Source organism: Takifugu flavidus, chromosome 5, assembly GCF_003711565.1.
Source record: "Takifugu flavidus isolate HTHZ2018 chromosome 5, ASM371156v2, whole genome shotgun sequence".
Lineage (NCBI taxonomy): Eukaryota > Metazoa > Chordata > Actinopteri > Tetraodontiformes > Tetraodontidae > Takifugu > Takifugu flavidus.
The window spans coordinates 17,721,552-17,744,891 of NC_079524.1; the positions used below are offsets into that span (position 1 = coordinate 17,721,552).

At 45.1% G+C, this 23,340-nt stretch overlaps 3 protein-coding genes and 1 non-coding gene across 14 annotated transcripts in view; 2 read left to right on the top strand and 2 right to left on the bottom strand.

Annotated features, from left to right (window-relative positions):
* The window catches only part of LOC130525213 (uncharacterized), a 129,779-nt gene that overhangs the window by 105,363 nt on the left and 1,076 nt on the right, over positions 1 to 23,340 (top strand). For 5 of the 10 annotated variants that reach the window (XM_057031698.1, XM_057031699.1, XM_057031702.1 and 2 more), the window contains 5 exons: positions 19,127 to 19,300; positions 19,776 to 19,949; positions 21,774 to 21,947; positions 22,153 to 22,326; positions 22,858 to 23,031. In XM_057031698.1, the coding sequence (XP_056887678.1) occupies positions 19,127 to 19,300; positions 19,776 to 19,949; positions 21,774 to 21,947; positions 22,153 to 22,326; positions 22,858 to 23,031 (870 nt within the window). The remainder of the gene's footprint in view (positions 1 to 19,126; positions 19,301 to 19,775; positions 19,950 to 21,773; positions 21,948 to 22,152; positions 22,327 to 22,857; positions 23,032 to 23,340) is intronic. The other 5 variants (XM_057031705.1, XM_057031706.1, XM_057031708.1 and 2 more) reach the window with 3 other exon arrangements.
* On the bottom strand, positions 2,190 to 4,151 carry LOC130525220 (serine protease inhibitor 2.1-like). 2 transcript variants are annotated; one of them, XM_057031728.1, is made up of 6 exons: positions 4,015 to 4,151; positions 3,217 to 3,853; positions 3,048 to 3,118; positions 2,781 to 2,974; positions 2,531 to 2,678; positions 2,190 to 2,448 (listed from the first exon to the last, which is right to left on the bottom strand). In XM_057031728.1, exons 2-6 carry the CDS (start codon positions 3,851 to 3,853, stop codon positions 2,254 to 2,256), a joined length of 1,245 nt encoding a protein of 414 aa, XP_056887708.1. In that variant the 5' UTR covers positions 4,015 to 4,151; the 3' UTR covers positions 2,190 to 2,253. The 2 variants fall into 2 exon arrangements, with proteins under 2 accessions (XP_056887708.1, XP_056887707.1); XM_057031727.1 differs by lacking the exon at positions 4,015 to 4,151 and adding an exon at positions 3,945 to 4,001.
* On the bottom strand, positions 6,344 to 6,462 carry LOC130526594 (5S ribosomal RNA). The gene has a single exon (XR_008950805.1). It is a non-coding gene; the product is annotated as a 5S ribosomal RNA (ribosomal RNA).
* LOC130525218 (NLR family CARD domain-containing protein 3-like) lies at positions 12,486 to 15,672 on the top strand. The gene is made up of 4 exons (XM_057031725.1): positions 12,486 to 12,512; positions 13,895 to 13,996; positions 14,267 to 14,379; positions 14,480 to 15,672. Exons 2-4 carry the CDS (start codon positions 13,896 to 13,898, stop codon positions 15,655 to 15,657), a joined length of 1,392 nt encoding a protein of 463 aa, XP_056887705.1. The 5' UTR covers positions 12,486 to 12,512; position 13,895; the 3' UTR covers positions 15,658 to 15,672.

The window sequence follows — 23,340 nt, forward strand, 5'->3', positions numbered from 1 at the left end:
GTCTGGTCCAGGGGAGGAGGAGGTGTTCGGGATGAACCAGGGTCTGGTCATGAGGGAGGGAGGTGTTGTTTGGATGAACCAGGGTCTGGTCCAGGAGGAGGTGTTGGGATGAACCAGGGTCTGGTCCAGGAGGAGGTGTTGGGATGAACCAGGGTCTGGTCCAGGAGGAGGTTGTATAATGAACCAGGGTCTGGTCCAGGAGGAGGTGTTAATAACCTGGTTTGCAGCACGGTTGATGGACTCATCTGTTGCTCCTGCTGTTGCACACTGGCTCTGCTCTTGCTCAAGGTCATCAGCATCAATGTCGCACATGCAGCCGACGCTGCGGGTCGTTGTTTTGAAGGCCTGAGGCGGAGCCGTCGTTAACACATGTAACTCCTCGCCGCCCTTTTCATCGCGTTGGGGTTTTGGATCTACCTTCGGCCTCTGATGGTCACCTGATGCCTCAGTCACCATGAAGGCAACGGACAGCGGCCCAACAAGAGTTGACTGGACCGGTTTGGACGGCTTTGACACAACTGGAGTGTTTTCCTCTCCGCCTGTGCTCAGTCTGGGCAGCGCCACACAGGGATCTGAATCAAGGGTGGGCCCGACACCACGTGTTGGGTTCCTAAGAACCTCAGGTTCCTCCTTACATCTGCTGTCTCCTTTAAGCTCTGCATCCAACCATGCATGCTGGGTTCCTGCGGTGGTGTGCTGCCTGTGCTCCACCGTCTTCGTGCTCCATCCACTGTAGTGCAGGATGTCTGACAGACTGCTGATGTCACTGTCGATGCCGCTGATGCTGTCGCTGCTGTCGCTGTCGCTGTCTCTCCACTCCTCAGTCTTACTACAGCAGCACCCCATCTTCTGCAGCCTGAAGCAGAAACAACAAAAAAGCCACTGCCATGACCACACACACTCAAACAGTCATCAACAGATCCGTTCGCTGCTCCAGCCTCATATGGAGAAAGAGGAAAGTTCTGCCTCGCCCCCTCCCCAGCCCAGACTAGCACAGGTGAGGGGCTCACGCCCCCGCCAATCATCAGGGCGTGAGCAAGGCCCAGTTAGGCTACAGTTTGAGAGGGGCCGGCACATGCTACACAAGCCCCGCCCCCACCCGCTTCACTGTGACTTGCATCAAACCAGCCTAACCCTCATGTGCACGAGCCCCGCGCACGAGTCTGCACTGACACGAAGAAGCGCCACCACATTAGCAGAATTGGATTCATATTGAAAACATTTAGACTGGTAGAGCTGCCAGCAGAGCTCAACTTGATCCCAACCATCATCTCCCAGTTACTGACCTTTGGACCTTTAACGAGCGTGCACGTCAGTACGAAGCTTGTCTCTCTTAGAGGGTGATACTCGGTGGGGGGGTCAAAGAATGAGGCGGCAGATCTGATTCTGGAAAAAAAATCTGCAGTTGGAGAGAGATGAGTTGTCTTGGTGGAGTGAAGGTTTCAGCTTAACCTTTAACGATTAATGTCTGTAGGTGTAGCAGCAACACTTTAGGAGAAAGACTTTTTTTCTTTGAATCAAAGCTTACAACCCAAAAGGCTGCTGTGCTTTACATCAAAGCCACTGGACGCGTCACGTGCACCACCGAGACAACAGAGACCACAACCACCAGACAGAACCTTCCAGACAGAACACTTAACACCGGCCCAAATCTGCACCATACTGGAACCTGTGTTGGAACACCCACTACCTCCAGTACAGAGAAGGCCTCTACAGGCAGAACCATGGTGGTGCAACGGGCTCACCAGTATCTCCCATAGTTGCCAGTCTACAGTATACTGGGAGAAGGTTGAAACCCGAGCCCGACATCCTTCACAGGAACCGGCCCAAGCCACTGGTTCAGATATGTGGACGACACCTGGGTCAAGATTCTAACAAGAGAACTGAAGGCGTTCTCAACCACACAGATGATTACGTCACATTCATCTGGCCTTCCTGGACTGTGCGCCCCCGTCGTTCCACAATAGCGTTGCACGTGTATGCAGGCCTCTCTGTGTGGTTATACTTTAGCAGGCAGCATTATACGTGGGTAAATACATATGGCAGCTCCAGGATCTTCAGCTGAGATCATCCAGTGCTGTGTTGTATCAAACCAGATTAAAATTGTGCTCTTCAGCACCTATTTTATTTTTAGAGCTGATTCAGAAACATTCTAAGGAGGAATAAAGTGAGACTCTACAAGGCAAATGTTTCTTTTGTAAGGCTCTTTATATGTGATGCAATTCTTATTGTGCAAAACAGGCATTTAGTGCATCAGATGTTTGGGTTGGTAATCTTGCCCATGAAGAGGATATTATCTGAGCTGTGGTCAGTGATGATAACCATGAAGGGACGATTGAACTTCAGGACTGGAACATAATTATAAGAGTAAAGTGTTATTGCGATGCCTGTAGCAGCTGCGGCAGTGGCTCCAGCCTCATCAACATCCAGGGTAGCTTGATGGACAACCTACAAGAAATACCAGACATAATCAATTGTCAGAAAGAAATCTGTGCTCATTGTTGATGCTGTTCCTGTTTTCCATCTTTACCTCTGAGACTGCCAGTTGTTGCCCCTCTGCAATACCACTCAAGTCTGCTCTGTCACCAAACATGTCTACCATCCCCATTTCAGTCAACACAGTCTTCAGTGAGTATGACGTTTTGATGGAGAATTTGGGAATATAAACACTGTATTTCCTGGGGAACAGATATGGGACAGACACAACCATGAGGTGACGGACAGGAGCCAACCGCCACATCAATAACCAAGAGTTAGCCGTTGAGTCTCCGTTTCCACACCTGTATTTCATCCATTTCAGCCATTTGGTAACATGAGCGGCAGAAATTGCATTCTCCAGTTTTGCCATGTCGTCCGGCAACAGCAGCAACATGGAGTGAGAGCTGTTAAATGGGAGGTGAAGGACCGATGTGTTAAACATCTGGTCACGATAGGTTTCAAATCTCTTCTCAATATTCATCATCTGAACTGGAACCTGAAAATTCAAAGTTTCATGTTTGTAAATGAGATTCGGTTGAAGGTTTTGCCGAAGACTGTGGACTTCAAACCTTGGTCTTTTCATCCACCATGAATAAGTCCTCCTTGGTCAGATCTGGATCAAACGGAGTTTCCCATTTTCCTGTTTTACAAGTCATGGAATCACAGTTTGTGGTTGACAGTTAAAACTTTCAAATGAACAAGAAACACGCCTAAATCGCACCACATCCAGGTGTTTACCTTTAAAATAGATATAGCTGATTAGATACATGACTGTTGTCGGATCTAGACTTTCTACCAGTTTGTCAATCTTCCCACTGGTCTTCTCCTCCACATACTTGTTGATGGTGTTGGCGCTCTCGCTGCTTTTGGTGAAATCAACATTGAATCCATCTGCAAAGTAGGACTTTTTCAAGGTGTCCAGGAACTCAGGCTGTGGTTTGAAGAGGTTGTCCATAAATACAGCCGTCCCTTCACTGGTGACTTCATTGGACGCCTTCTTCGTCTTTTCAAAGAGGCTCTGAAAGGCCTGGTCTACATCCGTCTGGCTCAGCCAGGTGCTGTTGAAAGCCAAACCTCTGAAAAGCTGTCGGTGGGTTTCTCCACGCGCTCCGACCGCCAAAGCGGCCAAGGCGACAGACACACTGACTGGGGAGAAGAAGATGTTCTTGCCTTGTGAGTCAGGGTTAGCAGCTAAGCTCCTGTACAGCCTGAAGGCAAACTCTCTGTTGGCTGCAGTGACCAGTGAAAGGCTCTCAGTGCTGTTGTCAGCTGAGGTGTCCTGCTCCTTCTGGTTTTGACCAATGTCGTTCCCCACATGGCCTCTGGCCACGCAGATGATTATGGACAAAATCCAGACACACCGGGTGGCGTTCATCTTAGTGAACAAAGACAGAAGCAGAAGGCAAAGAGCATCTTGGTTAGTGTTTGTTCTGCTGCTCTGCAACCACTTGTGCCTCAACACACACCAACCACAGCGGTGAGGGAACTGAGCATAACCCCCTCGTCATGACGACTGTCGTGATGCTGTGCACTCACCTTCTCCTGCTTCGCTGTTTGGCCCCCAAAGCCCCGACGGTGCAACGGCAGCCGAGGCTTTTACAAAATATCCTCCCCTACAAGGTGCTGGACTTTGCTTTTGTTTGTTCTTTATCTCTGATGTGCTGCTTCTGTGTAATCATTAGTTTATTAGTGCTCCAACAGCACCTACAAATGATGGAAGCTGGAAAAACCTTCCCAAAGGGTCTAGGTTCATCTTTAAATGGTGCATATTAAAGTGCTGCTATAGGTGTACATTCAAGCGTAGAAGACATGTTTCTGGACCCTGGGAGACAGAGAGTCCTCTTCCTCTGGGGGTCTCCACTGCTCCCATGTGTCCTGACTGACCTGCATGGATCTCCTCCCCATCCTGCATTTGTGTCCAGCGTCTCCAGTCCAGTACCATTTACCATGAAGGTGAAGCCTGCGCTCACTCTTCAGAAGGAAGGAGACTGAGGAGGAAGGAAAGTTCCTCACAAAAGGGAAGGACAACCTGTTATGTAATCAGGGGCCTTCATCATTGCTGAGGCCGCTGCTGAACATCATTGATTGTCCAGGTAAAGCCAGGCTGCATTACACAAACGCCAGAGAGCAGCTGAACTTTGTCCTCCAAAATATATTTGCACAGCCGTTTTCCACTGTCGTGTTTGCTGCCTGAAGCTCAGAGTAGAGGTTGGATTTAACTACTTCCAAACAGTGGACTGGTCTCACTGGGACAGTCACAAACCAAGAATAAAAACCATTAATGTGTCGTCTGTCCTCATCCTTCCATCTGAGCTCCTCTACCGTGGCGTCCGTTCACAGCTGGAATGATGATGATCGTGAGGTCCACATCTGCATCCCGACCACAGATGAGGCAGCAGCAAACCTACAGCTTGTCAGTGTTACTCATCAATAAAACAGCTCATCACTGAACTTTAGTTTGGCTGCATTTTTATTTCATTTGATTTTCATATAAGCAGGCACCAAAGCCCAGACCTCCCAGTTCTGATCCGTTTCATGTTTGTGAGGCTCCTCAAAGTCGGTTTAAAGTCATTTAAAAGTCTTTCTTTTTCCAAATCATTTCTACAAGGAGTAGTTCCAATGGGAAAGAGAACATAGACAAACACTTTGCTTTTGAAGCTTTAAATTCAAGATGTTTAATGTTTAAAATGATAATTATTCACTCTTTTTGAATTTGATGCCTGACCCCCTTTTAAGGAAAAGAAGAAACCTGAAGGAGCTCCACAGCTGAGGGGCCCGTCTCCCTGGGACGGACAGATGTGCATTTGCATCAGTCATTTATACAGTGTATGGAGATAAGTCCAGGGCCCAGGGGGGAGCCCAAGGGTTCCGGGCCCAGGGGCCCAGTGTGTGAAACCTCTGGGGCTGAACGAGCCCAGCGGCCTTGCTGGCCACCATTAGACTTTAAGGACAAATCAATACAATAGGTAAATTACACACCCACAAAATGAAGTTTTCTCTGTCCCTATACAATAAAGAGACATTTCCAGTAACCCCATAATAAGAGGAAGGGCCTGATTTACTTTAGTTTTTCGATTATAAAAATCATTGTGATGTTAAATATTTTCTATTATCTATCCGGATTAATGTGGATAATCCTTGAAGATATAAGTTTAATCATGGATGAACTTTGTTATATATTTTACATATGATAAGACAACATTCACCTTCCCATTAAAGTTTATCTTTATAACTGTGGATAAACACCTTTTTGAAAGTTCCCCATTTAACAGAAAGAATAAAAACAGTGTGTTAATAGTAGGTGGAAGCAGATGTAGTATTTAAAATGTTTTAAAGTTATTTAAATATACATTCAATTCAGTTTCAGAGGCTTGGCGGAGCTCCTACAGTCATAAAGTTTGATCTGTTTTGAGTTGCTGTTCCCAGACCTGGATGCTGAAGTGATTTTGGCATCCATCCATCCTCCACCAATTATCCAGGGTAGGGTCGGGGGGCAGCAGCCTAAGGAGAGAGGCCCAGAGTTCCCTCTCTCCAGCTACTTCTTCCAGCTCATCCGGGGGGATCCCCAGGCGTTCCCAGACCAGTCGAGAGACATAGTCACAACAACGTGTCCCACAGGCCAGTAAGGCCCGATACGACCTCCGAGGGAATACGCCGGGAATCGAACCGAATAGTGCAACATTAAATCTCAGTGCAACATTAAATCCCAAACTATGTACAGGAGTTAAATATTAAATCTAAAACGATGTACAATAGTGCAACATTAAATCTCAATGTTAGAAGTACTTAAGAAGTGAATAACATCTGGCTGGATAATTATCAGGAACACTGGCGGCCTCTGCTGACCCAGTGGAGGAGTGCAAAAAGCTTACAGCACCTGGTATTCCCAGGCGGTCTCCCATCCAAGTACTAACCAGGCCCGACCCTGCTTAGCTTCCGAGATCGGACGAGATCGGGCGTTCTCAGGGTGGTATGGCCGTAAGCGAGAGCAGTGCAAGAAAATGGCCTTTTGAAGTTAATACAACTCAAACTTATTTTCTTGAAACACTTATTCTGGTGGAGGTTGTCCATTTTGCTTTGTCACAGTCCAAACGTCAATGTTGGAGCAGCCTCCAATCCATTCCCCCCAAAAAGAAAAGGCTATATAACCTATGAGCGTCATATCATCAAATCTGCCTAGAACGGCTCTTGGATGAGAGGTTGAAACGTCTTCAAAAAATCAAACAAGATTCAACTCCGATAAATGAAATCAAGTTAAAAGCAATGTGCCATGGCCAGGGATCGATCCCGGGCCGGTGCGGGCCAGTCGAGAATCGCTGTAACAGACAACCTGATTGAAACCTCCTGAAGACCCCAGAGGGAGAGTTCGAATCCCGCTTTGGGCATTATCAAACGGAAGATATTTGATTGAAAAATTCACCATCATAAAAATGTTTAAAGAGCAAAGCAGTGTCTGTGAGGTTTATGAGCCACAAATGCTGCTCTTTTTAGGAGCACAGCAGTCTATTAAACTGTAGTTTGTGTCATAGCATAGTTTTATTGACAAATTCTAAATTGCAAGTCGCAGATATGAACAGGGAAATGCTACGTTATCTGCTTATTCTGTTACAAATATTCTGATGAGATAGGTGGGGAGTTAATTCAGTTGGGGATAGACAGATGGAATATTAGTGTTGTTAGTATGATACTTGAGTTCTTTAGATATTGTTTTCAATTCCGGACTCTGCCGCCTTGAGTTGGCTTTTGCGACGACCGCTCATAGCAGAAGCCGTGTGATCACTGATACCAGCTTTGCAGCGTCACTTTTTTCACCACAAAACTCCTTCACCGCGTTACACATGTCAACTCCCCTCGTTATATGTGTCAACTCCCGTCTTATGTGTCAACTCCCCTCGTATATGTGTCAACTCCCCTCGTTTATATATGTCAACTCCCCTCGTAGTTGTCTTAGGGGCAGTAGTGTGAGAAGTCTTCTCTTGAGGAGAAAGAAACTTTCGTGGTGAAAATGATCTGTCTTCTTTCTTTTTTCTGCCATCTTTTTATGGGTCAGTCGTCTCCTCGTTTGGCTGCGCCCGCTCGGCTGTTTGGTCGTAGCGATCTGCGTAGACGCTACGTTTTGGTCCTGCGCATCATACTGACCTTTGAACTATACTAGGTCATAGTTCATTTATTAAAACATTTTTTAATATATTTATTTCCAGTTATGTGTAAGTGTGATTTAAACAAGAATAGCAAACAAATAAATTAGATGCAGCTCATTGGTCAGTGGTGCTATTTGAGCTATTTTTAGAACAGGCCGGTGGGCGACTCAGGTGGTTCTGACGGGCGACCGGGTGCCCGCGGGCAACGTGTTGGTGACCCCTGGTCTAGTGAACCAAACTGAACCAACGGAAAACCTAACAAATATTTTACAAGATGATCAGATAAATAAAGCAATAGTTTCTTATGGCTCTGTCAGTCATTTTTAATTTTCAAGAGGCACAAAAGACAAATTTGCTTTCTATAAAAATCCCCATAACATGAACATTAAATGAATGAAGCAGTATATTCAAGGCACCATCAGAAGATTTTCTCATTTCGCAAAAGTGGGCTAAATTTACCTTTAACTTTTAAACTTGAGCTGAGTAATAATTGTAAATGTGTTATTGCAGCTTAATGTTCACTTGTTTGAGGCTGATACTTGGTGGTGTCTCATCTTTTGGACGAGTTCATCAATGTGGGGGTCCGGCTCTGAGCTGAGGAACTCCTCACAACTGAGTGAAGGTGTTCAGCAGGAAGTCCACTTCTGTGTGATGTTTTGTTCAGCTTCATCAAAGAAAGCAGTTGTTCCCGCAGGTCTGTGCTGCCAAACACAGGCAACGTTGGAGCAGCCTGGATGTGTGTCGGGGAGGAAACGGGCAAACTCCGCAGCACCCACTGCCCCATGTGTTGCCTTCAGGGCATCACTGCATTGGAGCTCAATCACCTCCATTTGGAGCTTTGGTGCTGAGCTTTCCACCTCAACCTCAAACGGACGGCTGAGCAGTTCAAACCTGCTTTTTGGTGCTTTTAAGTCAGTGACTCGGCGTGGGAAGTCAGCGGCGAGAACACTCATTTAATCAGCAAACTGTGCTCGGGAACACGCTGGTAGAGAGCTTCTCTTTCAGGGTCTGGCAGCTGGGAAAGTGGCTCAAGTTTCCTTTGTGCATCTGTGCCTCCCACAGAGTCCGTTTGGTTCTAAAGGCCTTCACTGTACTGTACATATCAGAGGGGACACCACCCCGACCCTGCAGCTGCAGCTTCATTGCATTCAGATGACTCGGAATGTCCCACAGAAAAGCCGTTTCACACAAGAACCTTTGGTCTGGGAGCTGAGTCGTGTCTTTCCCTTTGCTGTCCAAGAACATCCGATCTCCTCAGGAAGCTGGAAACATCTTTGCAGCACCTTTCCCTGGCTTAGCCATCGCACCTCAGTGTGATGGGGCAAATCACCACGCTGCGTTTGCCACTGGCTCAGAAACGCCTTGAACTGGCGCTGAATTAAACCTTTGGCTCTGATAAAGTTCCCTGCGTGCGTGATGGTGAACATTCCATGTTCCATGTTCAGGGCTTCAGCACACAACGATTCCAGGTGTATGATGCAATGATGAGCTGTCAGTTCAGCCGTAACGTTTTCCTCCTGCATCTTCTCCCGTATCTTGGCCACCAGTCCACTCCTGTGTCCACACATGGCAGGTGCTCCGTCTGTTGTCCAACCCACCAGTTTTTCCCGAGGCAGCTCCATCTCATTTCCACATCTTGACACCTCTTCATACAAATCCTGTCCTGTGGTTGTGCCGTGCACAGGACGTAACGCCAGAAACTCCTCTGTCACGTTGAGGCTGGAGTCCCCTCTAATGTCGCTGCTCTCATCCACAGCCAGGGAAGATGCCATGAAATCTTTCCCCTTTTTCTCCAGCTGCTCTTTTAGATTGAGGGACAACAATGGTGTTTCTGCTCAGGCTCCCGTTTCAAAAGAGTTGCCTTTTGTCTGGGCAAACTTGCTCACAAACTTTAAGCATGCAGTGTTTGATGAAATCCCCCTCTGGAAATGGCCGGGCTGATTGAGCGATCTCTTCTGCCAGAATCAAACTGGCCTTGACAGCAGCCTCGCTTTGAGATTTGGCTTTTCTGAACAGAGCCTGTCCAGATTTGAGGCCTGGTTTTAATTCCTCAACCTTCTGTAGCTTTTGTTCCATGTCCATATTCTTGTCTTTGTCCGCGTGTTTAGCTTCATGATGGCGTCTCAGATGATATTCTTTCATTACCGCCACCCTTTCTCCACTCAGAAGACACCCAGGTTTCCCAGCTGCCTCCGTGAACATGTGCTCCCACTCCCACCTTGTTTGAACCCCCGGTTCTCAGTGTCCACCTTCCGTTTTGCCATTTTATGGGTATCTGAAAGTTAACTTTTGCTGTTATGCTAATGACTACTGATAAATAATGAAATGAAGCCACCTCCCGCTCAGACTGTCACCGTTGCATTGTGGGAAATGTAGTATTGGCCTGTGTAAAACATCTGCGGCCTGTGGGCCGGTTCTAATAATAAATCAATATCATCCCGGGGGCCATAGAAAACCCTCGACCTTGACTCTGACATATGAGCTTTAAATGATTTCTTTTGACTCCCATTTATTTGGCTGTTTGGATATCATCTTTGCTAGTGTGTGTGTGTGCGCGCACGCTCTATGGAACTGGCATAAAGGATGTTAAAATTAGTCTAAATTAGTCTAAATTAAATAAAAATTCATCCATTCATCATTCCGAACAGGCGGTGTGTGATTAGAAACTCTTTCTGAACTCTGGTGCTCTGAAACATCTCCGCTTCCATTTTCAGCTGTTTTTATTCTCAATAACATCAAATCATCCATCCAAATCGTGGTCCTGTTGGACCACCAAAGGACAAACACTTTCCATTTAGCACGGACAAAAAAACCAAATCCTGTTTAGCAATGAAGCTGTGGGGAGAGTTTGAGGAGCGTTTTTGAGGAACACGCTGCCATATTGGGTCCAAGCTGCTGGGGTTTTTGTTGTTTCCAGGTGAATCGGTGGGCAGCGGCGTTACCGCCTGTCCCCCCCCCCCTCTCTCCCCGTGGTCGTGGTCACGCCGGGCATCTTTACTGGTCCCGTTTTAAACAGGTTCTGCTGGTAACAGGTGTTCTCCAGAACTGTATTCCAGGCTGCTGTGCTGAAGGGCTGTTTTCAGTAGCAATAGAGCCAGAGTGTGCCTGCTCCATATGAACCCCCCCAGGCCGTGCTTTCCTCCTGGCTGAGCCATAATCAGCTCTGGATGGACTGGTTCACGCTTGGACTGAGTCAAGATTTGATAGCTTGACTGATTCTTACAGTTTTGGATCAAACCCCCATCTGCTGATTCCAGGAGATCTTTAAAGGATCTCAGAGCTTCAGATTTATGAAGCCTGCTCAGCCCCCGGCAGCGCTGATGAAACCATTTCATTCCTTCAAAAAAGCAGAACATGAAGCTCCAGAAAAGGTTTTTGGATCAAGTTTCCAACAGAACGAGGACAAGTGGGTAAAAACGCCACTTTAAAGCCTCCAGGCCTCAGAAAACATCCACCTTTAGGATGCCTGACTTTAGAGGATCGTCGGTTCGCTCCGAGCACAAGAACAAACATGTTTAACCTCAGTCCAAGAACATCTGACCTGAAATGATCAAAAAGCTTCAGCGTAAAAAGATGGTGGAGAGAAAGCTGCTGGGAGGTTCTCAGAAGAGAAGTGGCATTAAAGCCAGCTGGAAGAGTCCAGCCTGCTTCCTGCTCCTCCAAACAGGCGTCTCCACACCAACACTGAGGAACACGGGCTTCTGTTCTTCCTTCTTCTCTTCTGACTATTGTGTGTTTGATGAATGCAGCATCCACTCACTGCCCCCCCCCCCCCCCCCCCCCCCCCCTCATTTACACTGCTCCTGGTTTCACAATGCTCCTCAGACAGATGCAACCAGAGACACTGATGCCGTCAGACAATAAACCTGAGTGTTGTTGTGTCCGGTTATTAACATGTTCCATGCTTTTCCTTCTGCAACAGTTCATCACACCTGCTCAGGGAAACCTCGGTGTAAAGGAGGTGAAGCCGTGCCTCAGTGACTCTACTGTGGTGTTTTAGAAACTAACAGTTATTAGATGAATATACAGTGTGCACGTACGCGCACACGTGTGTATAAACACTTAATACACGCGTGTGCGTGGATGTAGACTGTTTAGTACTTTGGGTTCATATGCTTTTTAGTATTTTGCAGATACGTGTCTGTATATAAACCAGATCCTCCTGTAATAAAGAACTAAAGGCTGACTGTTGTCACGTGACCTGTCTCCGTCTGTGTCCGATGATGGAACCTGCCTGGAACATCTGGTCCACAGAAAAAGCAAAACAGCTCACAGAACTGGTCCAGTTTAGACCCAAAAATGACAATAAATAATGAAAATGTGTGACGCAGTAGAACAATGGACGAACTTTCTATTGGTCATTGACAGTTTCACTCATCATCATCAGAATTCATCAAAAATATTTAATCCAACAAACTACACATCGAACCGCAAAGTTTAGAGCTTAAAGGGAGCGACAGGTGAAGATTTAAAGCTCAACGCAGCTGAAGAAGTTCCAAAAAGGAGAAATATCATGTGGTGCTTTACCGCCACCCGGTGGACATGCGTGGAACTGCAGACAATAGTTAAACGCGCTCCGACACATTCTGACCTCTGCTGCTCCTCCTGGACTCCAGGGCTGCAGAAATATGCTGCTTTTACAAGTCTTTTAAAATCTCTGAAGCATCATAAATCTTATTTATTTATTTAACTAAGTTAGTCAGTTTTCATTTAAATGCAAAAACATATTTAAGGCATTAAAATAGCAAAACAACTTTTAATCTTGAACCCTCCCAGAATGCTTTTATAGTAGTGGAATATTAATCAACAGCCATAAAGTTGTTCATTAACAGAGGAAAAGGAAAGGTAAAAGTTTTCCGTTCAGACTGAGCAGGAAGACTGAAGACCGACAAGGTGAGTGTAAACGAAGAGCATTATTGAAAAGAATTGACAGTTGTGATTGGAGATAAAATCAAGATTTGAAAACATTTTTGTGATTATTGAAGAGCTGCATAGAGCTGAAGAATTCTTGGCTTAAGAAAATTCAACTAGACTTCATATTTAGTTTTAGCACAAAACATCGTTATACATTATAAATGAAGAGGTCTTATTTAACTTTCTGATAGTCTGGCTTTAGTTATAGTTGAATAGTCTTTCTAAGTGAAGTTTAGTTTATTTTTCTGCTCTTTGCTACTGATCCTAAAAGAACTTTGAACTTTAAACCCTCCAAGAATGCTTTTATGGTAGTAATATATACGCCATAAAGCTGCTGATTAGGTTTTAAAAGTGAAAGTATTCTGTTCAGACGAAGCAGGAAGAGCGACAAGGTGAGTGTAAAGTGAGTATTATGCTGTTAACGTTGTTAGAGAGTCTTAACAGGTATTAACAACATTTTAAAACTTTTTTGTGACAGGTGAAAAGCTCTTAGAGTTATTAGAGCTGTTCAACAGTCCAGGTCACAGCTGGATATTTTGGTATTACCTGTCAAACAACATCTAATCGTGGGCAAGTTAGCATCTCTCAGCCAGGCCAATTTAAGACAATAAATAAATAACTAAATCCACACAGGATCACAGGACACCAAAAGGATTTTGGGTTCATGTTGCACGTTTTCTCCCAGTGGTTTATTGTTCTATGTTGTGGAACCACTGTGAAAGAAATGCAGGAGTGGGTGTCATTTCTTTCATCTATTTTAAATAGAGCAGTGATCTTTGAGGACTTGGATCATAGAAATAATTGAAGAGGGGAACAAACGAGGGAAGTTAAAAAGTCCTGACTAGTATGTTTATGTAGCACCAGATAATTTAGTGGCTGAGCTGAAGACAGTCCTTTCACCATGTTGGCCTGTGGAAAACCAGTGTTGTCGGGCCGATGGACCAGCGTCCCCGTCGTTGCCGGACCACCGTTGGCCACCAGTTGGGTTTTGGGATCAAAGTGGGGGCGTTTCCTGTATCCGGTTCTCCTCACGGATCCATGACTACAACATGTTGCTGCAAGTGCAGAGACGTTTGCTCTGGAAAGAACTTTAGAGCACATTCAGTGCTGCAGGATGAGGGGCTGGAAAAGGTGCCAGTTCTTTTCTCACTGCAGGGAACAGTTAAAAAAAGCAGCTTAAACTCTGAAAACATGAAAATTATACAGAGACATCATTGATTTATTGATTCAGTTGTTATCCAGAATGGATTAGAAATGTTCCTGTTTGATAAAAATGCAGTGAATTGGGATTATTTAACTACAACCTCTACAGATTATTTACCTTCATCACAGTCTCATCACTATTTCTGATGTTTCCTCAGGATGGACGAGGACAGAGCAGAGTCCACAGTGCCCAGCTGTGTGTCCCTGAAGAGTGACCAGTCCAAACATGAAATAATATACTTCAGAAGTTCAGAGGAAATGTAAGAAAACTAAAGCGTGATGATGTGTTTGTGTGGCAGCTGTTAGTCACATTAACAGCAGCAGGTTGTGAGTTTATTATTGGAGATGTTTAACACTTAAACCTCAGACAGTCATATAGTTACAGACTTAATGTGAATATTGTTGATTAGAAACAAGAATCAGGTTTAAACTGAAAGATGAATTCAGACATAAATGCTGGAACAATATTGAGTCTTGATCAGGTTCTTTCATCCTATAAATCAAAGGACTAATAGAGATGTGTTTCATAGTGAGAGGGGGGAGCACATCCTATCAAACTGGGACCAGTCAGCTCCACCAGGAGAGTCCTCTTGTTCACAATCTGGAATCAGATCTGGAGATGCTGAAATGAAGCCCAAACAAAGTAAAACTGTTCAATATGAGATTTAATTTGTGATGTCATGAATTTGTAGTTGTGTTGATGATTTATTATCGATGGAAATCATTGGTTTACTTATGTTCAGGAAGTGATCTGCAGGAGGTGATAGAAGGTCATAAGATGAGTCTGAAGAGAAGATGTGAACATGTGACTGAAGGAACTCATGAAGCAGGAAGTGGAACCCTGCTGAACAAGATCTACACTGAGCTCTACATCACTGAGGGACAAAGTGAGGAGGTGGACACACAACATGAGGTGAGACAGCTTGAGAGAACCTCCAAGAAGAACATCCAGGACACTCCAATCAAGTGCCAGGACATCTTCAAAGTCTTATCTGAGCAACAGAGACACATCAGAGTGGTTCTGACCAACGGTGTCGCCGGCGTTGGAAAAACCTTCTCAGTGCAGAAGTTCAGTCTGGACTGGGCAGAAGGTTTGGAGAACCAAGACATCAGTCTGGTGCTTCTGCTCTCATGGAGGGAGCTGAACTTGATCAGAGATCAGCAGCACAGTCTTCTCTCACTGCTTCATGTTTTCCATCCAACATTACAGAAGATCAGAGCAGAAGATCTGACTGTCTGGAAACTTCTGTTCATCTTTGATGGCCTGGATGAAAGCAGATTTTCACTGGGTTTCAAGAAGCATCAGGTCATCTCTGATGTCACACGAGTATCGTCCGTTGACGTGCTCCTGGTGAACCTCATCCAGGGGAACCTGCTTCCCTCAGCTCTCATCTGGATCACCTCCAGACCTGCAGCAGCCCATCAGATTCCTCCCTCGTGTGTTGACAGGATCACAGAAGTACGAGGCTTCACTGACTCCCAGAAGGAGGAGTACTTCAGGAGGAGGTTCAGTGATGAAGATCTGTCCAAGAGAATCATCTCACACATCAAGGCCTCCAGGAGCCTCCACATCATGTGTCTGATCCCAGTTTTCTGCTGGATCACTGCTATAGTTCTGGAGGACATGATGACCAGAGACCAGAGAGGAGAGCTGCCCAAAACCCTGACTGACCTCTACTCACACTTCCTGAGGGTTCAGATGAAGAGGAAGAAGCAGAAGTATGGAGGAAAGCAGAGACCAGAGGAACTGACTGAGGCTGATAAAGAACTCCTTCTGAAGTTGGGTCGGCTGGCGTTTGAACATCTGAAGAAAGGAAACATCATGTTCTACTCAAAAGACCTGGAGCGATGTGGACTGGACGTCTCCGAGGTGTCGGTGTACTCAGAGTTTGTACAGAGATCTTCAAGAGAGAGAGTGTGATCTTCCAGAAATCAGTCTACTGCTTTGTTCATCTGAGCATTCAGGAGTTTCTGGCTGCCGTCTACAAGTTCCACCGTTACACCAGGAAAGACACAGTGGTTATAAATCAGTTCCTAGAATATTCCAAACCAAACACATCTCTTGATGACTTCCTCAGGAGAGCACTAATGAAATCTCTTGAAAGTAAAAATGGCCACCTGGACTTGTTTGTTCGCTTCCTTCATGGTCTCTCTCTGGAGTCCAATCAGAGGATCTTGGTGGACTGTTGGATCAGAGGAACAGCCACCCAGAAACCATCCAGAAGGTCCTCAACAACCTGAAGGAGGTGAACAGTGATAAATTCTCCCCAGACAGAAGCATCAACATCTTCCACTGTCTGATGGAGATGAAGGATCAGTCAGTCCATCAGGAGATCCAAGAGTTCCTGAAGTCAGAGAAGAAATCAGAGAGGAGACTGTCAGAGATCCACTGTTCAGCTCTGGCCGACCTGCTGCAGATGTCAGAGGAGGTTCTGGATGAGCTGGACCTGCGGCAGTACAACACCTCAGAGGAGGGACGACGTCGCCTGATTCCAGCTGTGAGGAACTGCAGGAAGGCCGTGTAAGTAAAGATTTTTGGGGCCGGACATCGGCGTTTAAATCAAGCGAGTGGATCATGTCAGGTAGCAATACCCCCTCCAGTGGTCATTCCTTCAATTCTTTATCTCCATTGCAGCGTCCATAATTAAAAACAACAACAATTCATCCAGAAATGTTCAACACTGGCTGGATATAAGTTCAAAGGTCAATCCAGACAAACCAACATAAGGCAGGAATAATAGGAGCCACAAGTTAACTGACTATCATGAAATTACTGTCATGTCATTAAATAACTTTTGTTTGTTTGTATACATCGTATTCAAACGACAGGAAAACACATTTTAACTAATGACTCGTGACTATTTTGCTTCATTTGTTCAACGTAAAAACAGCCGGCCTCGTTGGTTTAAATGGGTGTTTTAGGTCTTTGTGGCGGTTCCGTTTGGAGCCTTTATGTGACCCACAAAGTTGTTTGAGCCTTTCCACACCCGTTAGGTGGCAACTTCATCACTAGCAACAAAAGGTGCAGTGAAAATGATTTGAAGGGAAACAGGCAGACAGAACAGAAGCTGAGGGCAATCGATGCAACCAGAGACTCTGATGTCATCGATCGGATCGCTGAATTAAGACTTGACGCACCATCGTACAAATTGGATGAAATGTAAAATATCCAAAGAGCCGATAGACAGATAAAAAGATGCACGTTTCTTTAAACCATTTGCTATAATCATTTTAAATATGAGTAATTATGAGCTGTTCTAAAATAAGACAAATGTTGAGAATAATTCAGTTCCATTTCAGATCCGATGGTCGTTCAAACTGTTGCTCTACGGCAGGGGTGGGGAACCCTTTTCATATCGAGGGCCATTTCAATTTTTATAAAGTCCTCCGAGGGCCATACTATTATGAACACACACCTAGGGATGCAAAAAAAGACAAAAAAAGTCTATAACCACTGTGTTACTAAGTCTCATGATTGCTGCATTTGAGTTTGAATTATTTATTTAGCACACATGCATATAAAATCACCAAAAAAATAGAATAAAATGACAAACAAGTAAAATATGTTTTCATGATCATACAAAACAATAAAAAAAGAGGTGCAGAGTTGAGGCAAGAGACCCGTAAGGGCCTGTTCGAGGCCTCTACTCACAAAAACTGCAATACAACAAGATAATCAAGAACATAAATGAAAAAGAAAGAAAGATAAAGCCAATAATAACAACAACAACTAGAAAGCACTCGGAGAGCGCAGACCTCCGCCAAGCGCAACAATTCCTGGCATATTGTGATTTCCACCATAAATATTAGTCCCACATATACTTTGACTACATATTTAGATTCCTTGACCATAAAAACATAGCCACTGGAATCATAACAATATATGTCTTAGTTCAATAGTTATTCACGAAATAAATTCACGCTTTGAAACAATTTTACTTTGTACGGCGCGAGCGCCTCAGCGGCGGCTACGAGGCGCGTTCACGAACTCTCCTTCGGCGTGAGGTTTCAGCTTCGTGGCTATTAATTCACTCACCACAAAACTTGCACGCGTAATATTCTCTCTGTCGGTACATGGTCGTGTGAAAGCTGCTTGTTGAGCCTCCAAACTCCGGCGAAGAGCGTTAATTTTATCCAAACTCATCTGTCGTTTCAACTCGTCGAGTTTAGCGTGTTTTGCTAAGCATTTTTCGTCCGTGTCAATCAGTCCAGCCCACTACGTACATCACATGCTGTGTTCACTGAACCTGACCTTGACTCGGACATAACATAACCGTCTGTTTTATCTCAGAAAACGGGAAAATATTTCCTCGTTACGAAAGAAATTTCAGGATACGAAAGGCAAAAATACGCTACCGTTGCTACTCGCAGCTCGCGGAGTTTAGCGAACGGTCCCACTGTATAAGTGCACATATAAAATATAAAAATCTTATTGCGTTGCGGGCCGGTAGAAATGGTCTCGTAGGCCGTATACGGCCGGAGGCTGGAGGTTCCCCACCCCTGCTCTACGGTGTTGAATTTAGCTTTTCCAGGAAATGAGCTACATTTGTGTTGAGGTAGATTCTCAGATAAGTTGATGAGAAATCCCAAAGTTTGACTCACTATTTTTGTTTCATACACAACAGACTGCCTGGTAGTTTTCTTTCAAAGAGTCATTGTGAAGTTGTGGCCTCAGCAATGACGTCAAACCCTTCTCATCTACGGGAGCTGGACTTAAGCAGGAACCAAAACCTGACAGATGCCGGAGTAAAGTTACTGTCTTCTGCAATGATGCATCCAAACTGCAGACTGGAGACGCTCAGGTCAGGAGGCCTCTGTTGGTCTTTTCTAAATTTCTTTACATTTTCTGCTTTTCTCTTCATTTTCAGATTTAGAAATGTGTTTTTATTTGCCCCATTTATTCTTTTTCCAGGCTGAGTGACTGCAGGTTATCAGAGATCAGCTGTGACTCTCTGGCCTCGGCGCTGAGGTCCAATCCCTCCCATCTGAGGGTTCTGGAGCTGACTGAGACCAAGCTGCAGGATTCAGGAGTGAAGCTGCTCTGTGGTTTTCTCCAGGATCCTCTCTGTGAGCTGGAGACTCTCAGGTCAGCTTTCTTTTATCTTCGACATAACAACTAAACAATGAAAGGCTTCAAGATAAACTCCATTGACTTTTGGAGAAGAGAAGTGTAGTATGAATTTAAATGAGCCATTGAAAGTCAATTTTATAGATACTTTTTAACTGTGTTGTTGCTGTAATATCCCAGTTTATCAGTGGGGGACCAGAGCTCTCCTGACTCCAAGGGCCCTGATTAAATAATATAATAAAATGAAATAATGATTTTGAGCAAGTGTAATATGACTTTTCCTCCAATAAGATATCATTTCTTGCCATGATTCCTTATCCAGGCTGTCACACTGCAGTTTATCAGAGATCAGCTGTGGCTCTCTGGCCTCGGCGCTGAGGTCCAATCCCTCCCATTTGAGGGTTCTGGACCTGAGTCAGAACCAGCTGAAGGATCCAGGAGTGAAGCGGCTCTGTGGTTTTCTCCAGGATCCTCTCTGTAAGCTGGAGACTCTCAGGTCAGCTTTCTTTTATCTTCGACATAACAACTAAACAATGAAAGGCTTCAAGATAAACTCCACTGACTTTTGGAGAAGAGAAGCGTAGTATGAATTTAAATGAGCCATTAAAAGTCAATTTTATAGATGCTTTTTAACTATGTTGTTGCTGTAATATCCCAGTTTATCAGTGGGGGCCAGAGCTCTAACCCTAACCCTAGCCCACAAGCTATCAGGAGTGGGTCGCTTTGTCCCAACTCCTGACAAGAGTTGAGTGCTATTGAGAAATGTGGTCTCACAAACTTGGAAGGTATTTTGACCCACACACACTTTACATACGGTGTAGATCTTGTCCAACCGCCCTGAAAGAACCCAAAATAGGAACATATGGCAGATACGCCGGTGCAGGACCAGAGGTTTGTTGCTTGTAAGCTGTGTTTTGCTCTGGTACATGTTGATTTTTATTTGTCTTCTCTCAAAATAATTGTTATTTTAGCCTATGGGGCTGCAGGTTATCAGAGACCAGCTGTGATTCTGTGGCCTCAGCTCTGAAGTCCAATCCCTCCCATCTGAGGGTTCTGGACCTGAGCATCAACACGTTGCAGGATCCAGCAGTGAAGCTGCTCTGTGGTTTTCTCCAGGATCCTCTCTGTAAGCTGGAGACTCTCAGGTCAGTCAGAGATGATCCAGTACTTTCCCAGGTGTAACTAGTTAGACAATAACTGTTTCCATGTTTGATCTTTGTTATAAACGTAGTGTTACAGTTCTCAGAAAAAAGACCACACAGGACAGATTTGCAGTATTAAATTGGTTGTGGAAATCTGTCCCATGTGAGGACGGTCATCAATGACTAGAAAGGAAGTATCAGTTGTAGATTTGTCTTGTTTTATTTTAGGCTGGCCACAAAACCGCCCAAACATTCAGACAAATCAAAAATGGTTCTTCCTGTCTTTTAAAGATCAGAAGGAAAACTAGAAAACCCAAAAAGAAGGCTGCTGCAGTGTGCCATGCCCCTTCTCTACTGAGAAAAGCCATCCCAAAAAAGAGAAAAGCCCAAGTGTGAAGTGAGCCCCCTGTTAAACCTTGGTACCGAAAGCCTGCAGTCATTCTCATCTGAGGTGGCTTCATTCCAGCCAGAAGCCCAAACCTGCCTCCCTCTTAAAGGGGCAGCAGGTCAGTCCAACCACAGAAACCTTCATGAAGATCTGAAGCTTTCAGCATCCACAATTGTTGCACCTCACTTCCATTTGAGTCCAAATCAGAAGTCAACAAGTTGATTCTACACCGATTCTACACAATGCAACCATTTTAAAAAGGTTTCCATCCATAAGTTTTCACACATTTTTAGATAAATCTGTTCATCACCTCCTTCTTTTGTAATGGTCATTAAAGAAAATGACCTTATTGGAGTTTTTCTCCTCACAAATATGACTTTCTATGAACGATGCAATAAATGCAGCTTGCAATCTAAGACAATATGGAAGTATGTGAATATAATAGTAGTGGAAGTAGCTCATAAAATAATACATTTGCTCTTCTCATCGAATCTTTCTATGTTATTAAAGAAAAACCTGCTCTTAGTCAACAACATCTAAGACATCAACCAAAAATCCTAATTTTATACAATCTAATATAAAACAGTCGAGAAGACTCTTTCTGCAGAGACACTGGTGGCAGGAATGCAGAAGTATCACCTGCTCAACTTGGAAGGTGGAGCAGAAACCACCAGCTGAGAAGGTCCTCAGCGAGAGGAAGTGGTGGAGAACCATGAAACTTGCTAAGCTCCACCTCAGCTCCAGAGACGGGCTGAGCTGGAGCTGTGGCACCAGGTATCGCCCAGAAGAGCCTCCAACAAACAAGCTCTTCTCTTGGGAGGAGAGGGCTTTGAATCTCAGCTCAGTGTGCTTGTCTCTAGTAGGTGGCAGCTGCACCTTTTCCTGAGGTCCTTGTTGATGCCCTGAGGGGAATTGATGCTCCTGCAATGTTTTCTGGCAGCATTGAGCTTGCAGTGGGGCAATCAAACACACTGTGGGTGGCTCTCTTTCCTTTTCTCATCTGGAGAACAAGTGACACCAGCTGCCAATCATTGTTGGAGAAATGTGCAGTCAGGGGAACGATGCGTCCAGACTATAGCCACCCTTCCAGCATCCAGCAGTGTCTAAAACCTTTGATTTGGTTTCACCAGAGAGTGTAGGGATTGCAGGGTCGCTGCAGCATTGCCCACAAGCTATCAGGAGTGGGTCGCTTTGTCCCAACTCCTGACAAGAGTTGAGTGCTATTGAGAAATGTGGTCTCACAAACTTGGAAGGTATTTTGACCTACACACACTTTACATACGCTGTAGATCTTGTCCAACCGCCCTGAAAGAACCCAAAATAGGAACATACGGCAGATAAGCCGGTGCAGGACCAGAGGTTTGTTGCTTGTAAGCTGTGTTTTGCTCTGGTACATGTTGATTTTTATTTGTCTTCTCTCAAAATAATTGTTATTTTAGCCTATGGGACTGCAGGTTATCCAAGACCAGCTGTGATTCTGTGGCCTCAGCTCTGAAGTCCAACCTCTCCCATCTGAGGGTTCTGGACCTGAGCTCCAACACGTTGCAGGATTCAGGAGTGAAGCGGCTCTGTTCTGGACTGGAGAGTCCAAACTGTAAACTGGAGAGGCTCAGGTCAGTCTTCATTTTTCTACCTATATACCAGCTGCTAAGATGGTGAAGTGAGGCTGTTCTCAACACTGCTGTGATGCACCACATTAAAAAATTCCTTGTAATATCGTAAATTCAGGTCTGACCCAACTAAGAACTAACGTAGGTTTAGTACTGACGCAGATAACATGCAGACCTACACCGTATAACCTTATCCTGCATTTTTCAGATTGAATTGCTGCTGGTTATCAGAGATCAGCTGTGGCTCTCTGGCCTCGGCGCTGAGGTCCAATCCCTCCCATCTCAGAAAACTGGACCTGAGTGAGAACCAGCTGCAGGATCCAGGAGTGAAGCTGCTCTGTGGTTTTCTCCAGGATCCAAACTGCCGACTGGAAACTCTGAGGTAAACACCATTCTCAAAAATGTCCATTATTCCATCTGAGGGTCCTCACACTTTCTGAGTGTGTGTGTTGTGCCCAGTTCCTTCAGGAGGGAGGGCCACACGGGGACCACTTATTCATGATAAACTGATTTAAGGACAATGAAAAAGCCCACAGATGGTAACCAAAATTAGACAAAACTCGGTGAGGGTGCCTGGTAGACACCAGCCAACGAGGAGGGAGATGGTGAGGGAGACAGGAAGTCATCTAAGACAGGTTGTGCCTTTAAAGATGAGCCACAGGTGAGATGGATCTCCATGATGAGATGGGAGGGAAAGAGGTGGGAGAACCTGGGAAGAGTGAGGGCCAGAACAATATATATTCTCCTCTGGAACAGTGCAAACCTGAGAGGTTGGAATTGTGGTCATTACATATTACTATCATTTTTTAACCTGTAACTAAATTAAATATTTACAGATCATGCCTTTGATTAAACTTTCAGATGAATACTGGTTTCACTTATAACCTTATAAAAGTTTCCCATCTTTATTTAGATTATGGGACTGCAGGTTATCAGAGATCAGCTGTGGCTCTCTGGCCTCGGCGCTGAGGTCCAATCCCTCCCATCTCAGAGAACTGGACCTGGGTGCGAACCAGCTGCAGGATTCAGGAGTGAAGCTGCTCTGTGGTTTTCTCCAGGATCCAAACTGCCGACTGGAAACTCTGAGGTAAACACCATTCTCAAAAATGTCCATTATTCCATCCGAGGGTCCTCACACTTTCTGAGTGTGTGTGTTGTGCCCAGTTCCTTCAGGAGGGAGGGCCACACGGGGACCCCTTATTCATGATAAATTGATTTAAGGACAATGAAAAAGCCGACAGATGGTAACCAAAATTAGACAAAACTAGGTGAGGGTGCCTGGTCGACACCAGCCAACGAGGAGGGAGATGGTGAGGGAGACAGGAAGTCATCTAAGACAGGTTGTGCCTTTAAAGATGAGCCACAGGTGAGATGGATCTCCATGATGAGATGGGAG

Bases quoted from the DNA above. Each gene is read 5' to 3' on its own strand.
- LOC130525218 (XM_057031725.1), top strand. From the start codon at position 13,896: ATGGACGAGGACAGAGCAGAGTCCACAGTGCCCAGCTGTGTGTCCCTG. The intron at 13,997-14,266 runs GTAAGAAAACTA...TGTGTTTCATAG, and splicing joins TTCAGAAGTTCAGAGGAAAT to TGAGAGGGGGGAGCACATCC. The intron at 14,380-14,479 runs GTAAAACTGTTC...ACTTATGTTCAG, and splicing joins TGAAATGAAGCCCAAACAAA to GAAGTGATCTGCAGGAGGTG.
- LOC130525220 (XM_057031727.1), bottom strand. From the start codon at position 3,986: ATGACGAGGGGGTTATGCTCAGTTCCCTCACCGCTGTGGTTG. The intron at 3,119-3,216 runs GTAAACACCTGG...CTTGTAAAACAG, and splicing joins CAGCTATATCTATTTTAAAG to GAAAATGGGAAACTCCGTTT. The intron at 2,679-2,780 runs GTGTGGAAACGG...TCTGTTCCCCAG, and splicing joins CTGAAATGGATGAAATACAG to GAAATACAGTGTTTATATTC.